The sequence below is a fragment of the Anopheles coustani genome, chromosome 2 (assembly GCF_943734705.1).
Source record: "Anopheles coustani chromosome 2, idAnoCousDA_361_x.2, whole genome shotgun sequence".
Lineage (NCBI taxonomy): Eukaryota > Metazoa > Arthropoda > Insecta > Diptera > Culicidae > Anopheles > Anopheles coustani.
The window spans coordinates 11,735,206-11,745,963 of record NC_071289.1 but is presented as its reverse complement, the minus strand read 5'-3'; the positions used below and the strand labels follow the sequence as shown (position 1 = coordinate 11,745,963).

General features: G+C 41.3%; 1 protein-coding gene across 1 annotated transcript; it reads right to left on the bottom strand.

Annotated features, from left to right (window-relative positions):
• Positions 1-1,489: 1,489 nt before the first annotated feature.
• LOC131262314 (ficolin-1-like) lies at positions 1,490-6,868 on the bottom strand. Its single transcript, XM_058264290.1, has 5 exons — positions 6,830-6,868; positions 6,696-6,764; positions 6,486-6,629; positions 2,465-2,608; positions 1,490-2,374 (listed from the first exon to the last, which is right to left on the bottom strand). Exons 1-5 carry the CDS (start codon positions 6,866-6,868, stop codon positions 1,490-1,492), a joined length of 1,281 nt encoding a protein of 426 aa, XP_058120273.1.
• Positions 6,869-10,758: the final 3,890 nt, after the last annotated feature.

Below are 10,758 nucleotides of genomic sequence, written 5' to 3'. Positions count from 1 at the left end.
TAATGTGGTTTATACGAGCCCTTGCAGGTAATTTTTGTTTTCTGAAACAAAAAACACTACGACAGCAATCATCAATTGCCAATAACAGATCAATAGCTAGCATTTCTTATGTTACCAAATTACATGATCAACACATGCACGTTAAAAAGGGCTGTAAAATTCTGCAAACCGTGATTGCGTAAAATTCGAAACGATAAAACTATGATCGTTTTGTACCGAATCCTAAACCATGTGCGCTCCAAGCAGCCGATCGCCACCATGAGCAGAGAGGTGGCAATCTCAAAGGCAACTAGATTTTATATCGAATCATAATGGGAGTCCAGAAAAATGTAGAACGGCATTTTCAAATCACGTCAGAAAAACAGCACAGCAAAACTCTGCAGCAAGGTACCGTTTAGCGGCTGTAGTGAATAAAACTAAACCATTTTGTTTAAGTAGAGAAGAAAGCACACTGAACAGTAACAATAGAGGGCAAACATTTGAAGGAAAATATGTAAACGATGAACCATAAGCAAAATCCGAAACACAATCGAGCACTGGAAGTGATTGTGCATTCGTTCGAATAGCTAGTCAGCACACGGTGCCACCGATGCGATTGAAAAATCCTCTTTTCTCTCAGACTCGACACACACACACAAACTGCACGCGTAGTAAAATTTTAGAGTAACATGTTTTATTCAGGCTCCGTTGTGGATGACGCTGAGACGATTTCTTAAATCTGTTAACGGAGCAACAAGTCGAAGCCGTTTCGGAGGGTACGGCAATTGCACATAATTCAATTTATACAGTTACCAACTAACGGAGTCACTGGTCGAAGGGAGTTGATTCGGAGCATGTCGTTCGGATCATTAGAAGCGGATAACTAGATCATCACTCGATCGTAGCGAAGCAAAGCAAACAGAATCACCTTGTTCCAAGACCGTCTGCATCCATATTGTGTAGCGAAGCGCGATACGGTTTTGATCACATCAGCGAAGATCAGCATTAATGTACGATGCAGCAGGTTCGGAAGAAAAGATGACACTTTTCCTCGGAAGAAAAACCATGTGTCTGTTATATACGGAAAATGTCCGGCTCAGAAAGTGATGTACAAGAGGAATTTCGCCAATTCCTTGTGTAAAAATGGTGCAGATAATAAATCCTTAATAAAATAAACCCAAATAAATATGGTCTTACCGATTTCTGCACTGATGACCGGAACTGGTTTTTGTTATGGTTTATTCCTCAGGATTCTATAGATTTCAGGGTTATGTCGATAAAATTTGATATTTTTCAACACACATTATAAAATATCCAAAGTTGTTTATTAATTGAAATTCGATGGTCAAGTTGGATAGGTGAAGTGCATGGATGCTTGAAATTTGAAGTTTTATTTTTCAATCATACATCGTGATCAACCATAGTTTTTGGTGACGTTACGTCGATGACAATACAAAAATTTTTGGTTCAATTTGAGGTTTAGTTGATAAGAATCTTTTCCAAGTTTATATCAATTGATGCTATTGCGTATCATCATTCTAGAGAATGACATTCCCCGCGAGTCGTTTTTTAATTTGTACCACTCCATGGCACTTAAATCATTTGCTGTGTTCTTATAACGCCCGTTCAGGTTTGAATCGGTGCAGTTATCATACCACCAAGCTCCGTGGCGATTTTTGGCGCACATACCAGTACTCCAATAGTCATTGTCGCGATCGTACGTGCTAAACTTTTGATTCAAAAGGCGTTGCAGCGCATCTCCCGCTGTCCCTGAGTATGTCCCTAACTTCTTCAACACATACTTCTCCGATTCGCTCCCTATCTCAAACACTCCATACTTAGCGTATCCATAGTTTCCATGAAAATCTTTCACTTCAACCAACAGTTCGTGGGGTCGGTTTTTGGTCATCTGATGCACGTATTCCAACCCAAGCCAGAACTCACCGTTTAAATTTCCGAATCCATTGCGGTACTCGGTCCAGCCCCTATAAAAATCAACTGAACCATTAAACCTGTGCTGGATTACAGTCCAACCGCCCTCGAACTTAGATTGTTCACATAACACTTCAAATCGTTGCAAATTTTGCCCTGCATGAATTATGTATCGTCCGGAGAGTTTCATCACTTCTCGACACGAACGGACTGGGTTTGATAAGTGTGCCTCGAGTATTTTCTTGCTTTTTTCAGACACAGTGCTAATATTGTGTATCGAATCGAAAAGTGTGTCAAGAGCTTTCTTGTTATCATCTATTTTCTTAAGTTCAATTTCCGACGTTTCTTGGCACGATTTGATTTGCGCGATTTGATGTTGCCGAATGTGGCTCATATTGAAATTCAACTGATTTTTAAGATCTTCCAATCCGTCTCGTGTTTTGGTTTCAATTGTCTCCAAGCCCTGCAAAAGAGGCATCTATTACTTCAAAGAAAATTTGAGGCATCTATTACTTCAATGAAACATTTAGTTTTCAATGTATGTGTCACTTACCTTCTTCAGAGAGATTTCTATGGCCTGCATGCTTGCTTCGTGCTTAGAACTCACTTTCTCGACCCTTTCCTTATCATTTTTCTCAAGTCTGATAAGCAAATCTTGCAAGTTAACATGCGTTTCCCTTGAGGCTTGTTCAATTTCCTGCAGAGAAAATTCATTTGGTGTAATGATAATCTTAAATGGTACGTCTAAATAGTATACCTTCATCGAACTCTCCATTGTTTGCTGCAAACTTGTCTTTATAGCTTGCTCAATCTTTTGCAGTTTGTCCTGCAATAAATTCGTGTTACTTATGACGAATTCTTATATTTGATTGTATTTCAAAATTATTAAACTCACCTTTATTGTGTTTTGCAATGAATTTTCTACCGCATTTATTCTTGTCTGAAAATTAGAGTCAACTTTCTCGTTGGTTGTCTTCATATTTTGCTCCACTTCTTGCAGTTTGTCCTTCAAGTTATCTATTTTAGTCATAAGTTTATGTAACTCAAAACTATTTATAGCCACAGTAAGACGGGCTGATAAAATGACGCCAAAACATAGGATCACGAGGTATCCGCGAGTCTTCATTGTGCTCTTTTCACTTGAGCACTAGCCAATCGATACTCGACAAACAACTGATGAAAGACGACTGATGGCTAGTGCGAATTTTTTCGTCTCGCAAAGGCAAGCAAGTACGAGGAACGAAAGCTGAACATTTGCGATAATGTATTATTATCACCAACACTAACCCATAACAGTCGCAAGTATATTTTCCCAAAACATCTTCTTGCAGAGTGACCTAAAAACGATTTTTTCACATATGAGGATCATTGAGGTGGTGTTTGTCAATTGATTTCAGTGGGTAAAGCACTTATCGAATGCGAGAACCTTTAAAAATTATGAATGAAATGTCTATATAACTCGTTATCTCAACCGGTTATTATCAGCTTCGCCTCTTGAATCGACAAAGGCTCGAGTGTTATTTTTCTTGAATCATACTAACGTCAAAATTGGCATCTCACAGACACGTAGAAAGAAACATTCGAGTTGCCGTGTATGTTTTTTCCATCGTATGTAAATATTTACAATTTATGATATACTGTGAGTGTTCACAAATTATATTTAGGCCAAGAAAACTTGTTTGGTAAGTCATGATCTTTCCAGGACGTCAAACAAAAACGATGGTTTTTGGATTCCTTCCTCGAATAACCATGCCAAAATACATTCGATATGAGGGAGTTCCTTTCCAAGAAGAAATATGAACGAATTCTTCTTAGATTTTGCCTGATGCACTCCAGCGTCATTGAACAGAGGAAGGTCTGCCTTTGAGGACTAGCCACACCGACGATCGTAAATCACATCTAATGAACCTGGAATAGATCATTAGTTCGCTACTGGATGCCCGAGTCGGCCTATGTCGTTTCCGCTCTCGCCAGACTGCAATCGGTTCACTTCATTCATCTATCATCCATATAAATCCATGATCGGTTTGTACCGAATCCTAAAAGATACAAGCTCCAAGCAGCTGATCGATGTTGGCTCGATCGCCACCTTGAGCGCGGAGGTAAAAATCTCAAAGGCAACTAGATTTTATATCGAATCACAACGGGAGTCCAACAAAAGAACATCATTTTCAAATCACGACAGAAAAGCAGCCTAGCGAAACTCTCTCACCCCTGAAAAGGGAAATCAACAATAATAAGAGTTGTCTCGGATAAGCTCAATGACCAGCAAACTTCGCCAGAAAGGAGTCCAACTAGGCTTCGAGGCATCATCTAGGAACTGTTTCTGGATGCAGTTAGGCTGCTGAAGCTGGGCAAAGCTCACAGGACCGGACGGGATCCCAAATGTGGCTCTGAAGGCTGCAGTGCACGCGTATCCGGAGGTGTTCAGGGAGTCGTTTCTGCGGCTTCTGGATACGGGAGAGTTCCCGGCGATATAGAAAAGGCAGAAGTTGGTTCTCTTGCCGAAGCTAGGGAAAGGTGAGGGTAGCCCTCCCTCATTCAGCCTTCTGGGGCTATTGGATACAATCCTTAAGCTACTGGAAAGGATTATTTTAAACCGCCTTTGCGCTTTCACAGAGTGCCAAGATGGGCTTTCCGATCGCGAGTTCAGTTTCCGCAAGAGGAGATCTACGGTGGATGCAACTCTTGCGGTAGTGGGGAAAGCGAGAGAAGCGTATGTGATGAAGATGGCTAGAGATCGTTGCTGCGGAATCATCACTATCAACGTGAGGAACGCCATCAACAGTGCCAGCAGGGATGTGATTGACTTAGCTCTGTACAGGCACAACGTACCCGAGTACCTGTGCATGATCGTTGGGAGCAATCTCAGCCAGAGATTCTTAGTCTACAACACGCAGCAGAGCTAGGAGTCTATGGCCATAACTGTAGAGTCGTAGATGAAGCAGTATAGGCTCGGAATTGCTCACCACAAAATCGAGTATCTACTGAGGAGTAGCCACAAGCTGAGGCAGGCTTTGTCCATCTGGATGGCTGATTCCCAGATCGTCGCTCAACGGCAGCTGAAGTATCTTGGAGTGTTGCTTGATGACCAGCTTTCCTTCAAAGCACATGTCGAGTATGCCTGCGAGAGGGCAACGCGAACTTCAGCAGGTCTCTCGCTCATCATGTCACACACTGCAGGGCCCAGCAGCAGTAAACACAGCCTCTTAGTGACGATGACTATGTCAAATGTAGGTAGGAAGCACAGGGAAATCACCTTCTACACGACGCAGTTTCTCTCCGGCTACGGCTGCTCCAAGTACTACCTCCACCGGTTTAAGCTTAATAAACAGAAAATGTCCGGCTGAATAAGTGATGTACAACATGCAGATGATTCACTGCAATGATGACAGCAATAATGACAGAGACTGGATTGGGTTATGGCATATTCCTCAATAAAACGGATTCTATAAATCTCATGCCAATCTCCTGAAAAATACAAACAGTTGTATATTAATTAAAATAGTATGATCAAACTGATTAAATAAACTGCAAAGATGCTCGAAAATTAAAGTTTTATTTATAAGCTATTACAACTATTAAAACCTAAGCTGACGAGTATCTTTTCCAATTTCATATCATTAGAAGCTATTGCGTATCATCATTCTCGAGTATGACATTCCATGCCAGTTGCGTTTGAAATAAAACCACGTCATTGCACTCATATCATATGTTGTGTTCTGATAACGTCCGTTCAAATTTGAATCGGCACAGTCTGTGTACCACCAGGCTCCATGGCGATCTTCCGCGCACATATCAATACTCCGCTCGTCATTGTCACGATCATACGTGCTAAACATTTTATTCGAATGTTGTTCCAGTGCATCTCCTGCTGTTCCTGAATATGACCCTAACTTCTTTATCTTAAACTGCTCGGATTCACTTCCGATTTCAAATTCGCTGTACTTAGCGTATCCATAGTTTCCGTGAAAATCTTTCACTTCAACTAACAGTTCGTGGGGTCGGTTTTTGGTCATCTGATGCACGTATTCCAACCCAAGCCAGAACTCACCGTCTAAATTTCCGAATCCATTGCGGTACTCGGTCCAGCCCCTATAAAAATCGACTGAACCGTCGAACCTGTGCTGGATTACAGTCCAACCGCCCTCGAACTTAGATTGTTCACATAACACTTCAAATCGTTGCAAATTTTGTCCTATATGAATTATGTATCGTCCGGAGAGTTTCATCACTTCTCGACACGAACGGACTGGGTTTGATAAGTGTGCCTCGAGTATTTTCTTGCTTTTTTCAGACAGAGTGCTAATATTGCGTATCGAATCGGGAAGTGTGTCAAGAGCTTTCTTGTTATCATCTATTTTTTTAAGTTCGATTTCAGACGTTTCTTGGCACGATTTGATTTGCGCGATTTGATGTTGCCGAATGTGGCTCATATTGAAATTCAACTGATTTTTAAGATCTTCCAATCCGTCTCGTGTTTTGGTTTCAATTGTCTCCAAGCCCTGCAAAAGAGGCATCTATTACTTCAACGAAAATTAGAACATTTTGTTTTCAATGTATGTGTCACTTACCTTCTTCAGAGAGTTTTCTATGGCCTGCATGCTTGCTTCGTGCTTAGAACTCACTTTCTCGACCCTTTCCTTATCATTTGTCTCAAGCTTGCTAAGCATATCTTGTAGGTTAGCATGCCTTTTCCTTGAGGCTTGTTCTATTTTCTGCAGAGAAAATTCATTTGGTGTAATGATAATCTTAAATGGATATGGTACGTCTTAATAGTATACCTTCATCGAACTCTCCATTGTTTGCTGCAAACTTGTCTTTATAGCTTGCTCAATCTTTTGCAGTTTGTCCTGCAATAAATTCGTTTTATAAGTAATTCTTATATTTGATTGTGTTCCAAAATGATTTAACTCACCTTTATTGTATTTTCCAATGAATTTTCTACCGCATTCATTCTTGTCTGGAATTTAGAGTAAACTTTCTCGTTGGTTGTCTTCATATTTTGCTCCACTTCTTGCAGTTTGTCCTTCAAGTTATCTATTTTAGTCATAAGTTTATGTAACTCAAAACTATTTATAGCCACAGTAAGACGGGCTGATAAAATGACGCCAAAACATAGGATCACGAGGTATCCGCGAGTCTTCATTGTGCTCTTTTCACTTGAGCACAAGCCAATCGACACTCGACAAACAACTGAAGAAAGACGACTGTGGGTAGTGTGAATTTTTTCGTCTCGCAAAGGCAAGCAAGTACGAGGAACGAAAGCTGAACATTTGCGATAATGTATTATTATCACCAACACTAACCCATAACAGTCGCAAGTATATTTTCCCAAAACATCTTCTTGCAGAGTGACCTAAAAACGATTTTTTTCACGCATGAGGATCATTGAGGTGGTGTTTGTCAATTGGTTTCTTTATTTTTTTTTAAATAATAATCCCTATTCATTTAATAAACTCAGTCATTGGGCACTTATCAAATGCGAGAACCTTTAGAAATTGTGAATAAAATGTCTATAAAACTTAAACTTTAACATAGATCGTGTTTATTGAACCACACTGTGTAACACACACATCACCTCAAGGTGTGAATTTCGTAACGAAAGTGAGCTGATTATATCCCTTGTTATCTCGAACGGTTATTATCAGCTTCGCCTCTTGAATCGACCAACACTCACATCGACCAGGCATCACACAGTCATGAAAGAAACAAACATTCGAGTTGCCGTGTATTTTTTTTTTCTTTCTATCGTATGTAAATATTTACAAAATTCCTTTTGGAATTCCTTCCTCCAATAACCATGCCAAAAGACATTTAATATGTCGGAGTTGCTTTGCAAGAAGAAATATGAACGAATTCTTCTTAGATTTTGCCTGATGCACTCTAGTGTCATTCAACAGAAGAAGGTCTACCTTCGAGGACTAGCCACACCGACGATCGTAAATCACATCTAATGAACCTGGCATAGATCATTAGTTCCCTGCTGGATGCCCGAGTCGGCCTGCGTCATTTCCGCTCTCGCCAGACTGCAATCGGTGCACTTCGGCCAACTCCCTCCAAAACAACCGGGGCCCAATATTCTCCCTAAGGCAACCACAAATATTTCAATTACCCGGCTGTTACAGATGTGACACGAGGCAGTCGGATGGGAAGTTCTTGCCCGGAAACTTCTTCATCTACCGGTGGGCAAGAATGCCGTAAATTAAAAAAGGTTACATCTGCAGACGGGAGAAACACCATACGGAGGACAGCAGGGTAGCGCCAGTGGTTCCATTCGGAGCCTGAACATGTGTGCATGTGTTCGTCTGCATTTTAATTGCACGGCTCCATCCCAGCAGGCACTCGACAAAGTGCACTTCCGACATGCAGGCAACGGATGTCAGTACCTACCCTCCACTTCGCCACCACAATCCCCCCGGACTGTCGAGTATCACCGTCACATCAATTTGGTCGTTCTCATGGGAAAGCTCATGCTCCCAAAAAACAATCGAAAAGTTCAACCAGACACACCACACACCGATGCCAGGGCTATGGAAAGGCAAAAAGTGTCCCGGGTCGTCAAGATCGGGTCAACGATCGGCAAGTATGTGCGCTTGTGGGAGAAAATGAGTGCTTTTGATACGCTCTATACGTAACCAAACCACATAAACGGCAAATTGATAAAGTCACATCCATCGAGCCGGAAATCCAGTGTCACGAACTTTTCAAACTATTCGACCATTCTCAGCAATTTCGTGAACTTTTCGGGTGCGCTTGAGTGCAACCAATTGGGCCGATCCATGCCGGATGGGGCTTTGCCCAAGTGGTAACAATTACTGTTTAATAAGCAGAAGGGAAAAAGGGTGGTGGCCACTCGGTTTGATGGCAATTCCAGAACTTTTTAAATTTTTCATGGCATATACTACCACTTATATATTTTTCGGATTTACACTGCATAACAACCAACCTGATAGCGGTGTATAAAAAGAATGTGACAATAAATTTTAGGATTTTTTTTAGAGAAGTTTTAACTTCATTCGAGCCCTTATACCACCAAATATTATATGGAACGATATTTTATAACATTTGTTTATTTTGTGGGAGAAAAGCTCATCCCCTGTCTCGGCGTTTTTTCCTCTTACACCAAAATCCCGGTAAGGTGGATGTGCGGTTATCGAATGGAAAATTACATTCATCCGCCGAACGGCGTAGCAATAAAACGCACAACGGCAATCATAATGTGGGTCGCGTTTTGTGTTCCCTTTTCGCCAAAACGGCGATCATAAAATAGCAATTATACTCGCGGGGAGTGTGAGTGTGTGTCTAATTTTGCACATAAACAGCCTAGCCGTTGGTTCGCTCTTCCCTAGAGTTGCCGGAGGTGCAAATTCGGTGTTGAAAGGAGATTGCATAAGTTAAAATTGAAGGCATGAGGTTTAGATAGATTTGGGTAGGCATTAAAATATAGGTACTACTTAAAGTTGAGATATGCTGCAGCCATTTTGATAAGTAACGCTTTTGATTTCGATTGGTACACTTGGAATCAACTAAAATTATAGAAACTAAAAAAGAAATTAAGAAATAATCATGATAGACTTTTTCTGTCTTTTATCACTAATCATTCGGCATTCCGTGAAAAGTTTTCAACCAAACGTCACCACAAAAACTCCATCTGGTAGCTATAAAGACAGCTGAGAGGTACTACAATATAAATTATTTAGCAGATAATCGCAACTCACTGTGCATAACGGTTGGATTCAGCTGGACTGCACCTTATAATGTGTTGCAGCAAACTTCTAAATTTTCTGCTGGTTTCCCTTGTTTACCCCAACACTTGAGCCCACCAGCATGGTCGAGTTTATTGTTAAACAATTTTCCACCCATTAAATCGATCATAATTCTACCCTCGGAACACGGCGTATGTCCCACGAGAGATGGGCACTAGTGTGGTCAAAGTTTTGCTCTAGCCCATTCACCCAGATGGCTCTCCACTTCACTTGCTTGCGAACACGAACGCGCTTGATCCACTTTTCGCAGAAGTTTTGCGGTTCCAGTTGATACTGTGGGTGGGCGGCCGAACGAGTGGCTTAAGTTGGTTTCGGTGGGCCGGCTTATTTCCGAGCATTACCACCATTTTCGGGGCAACGGAAAGAATCAACATTTGGTCACACCCGCTCGGGGGCTGGCTGGCGCATTGTTGTCTAGCGGGCAGCGGGATGACGGCATTGCGGTTTTTCCCAAGCTCGCTTTAATTCGGGATTAGCATGCGAACCCCAGGCGGATTGGGCTTTTCGAGGACACTTTTGTCATAAGCAGTTGCTTCGTTCATATGAAATAATATGGAACATGTGAGGTTTTCCGAGTCCCTGCGAGTTGAACCAAATAGTTTTCTTTTCAATTGTTTTTAGTTAGCGTAAACGTGTACTGGAAATTATTATTTTTATCAGAAAATAAAGAAAAAGATGCAAATAATTTATAAAGACAAGAAGTTTCTTATTTGGACCAAATAAAATGTTATAGGTTTAGATAACTTAACTAATAATGAAAGAAAGACACCCGTAAAACTAACTCATTCGTCAATCCTGTGTCCGAAGCAGCTGCCGTAAGTAAAACAAAGCTTAATTTATTTTCTTCGCTTTTCAACGAAACTAAGCAAACAACCAGTACCAGTTTCCACCCCGAAACGGAATCGTTCCCTCCTCTGCGGGCCAAGAGTGCTGCTTTCGCCAACCCCGTAGCCATTTGACCGATCTCAACCTTTCTGTCGGATTGAAAAATCTCGCAAAGAAATGACGTTGATCCTTTACCCATCGGTACGCTCAGTTGAATCTCCTTTCGTCCGTCCATTCCGATGGTTTTTGGCGA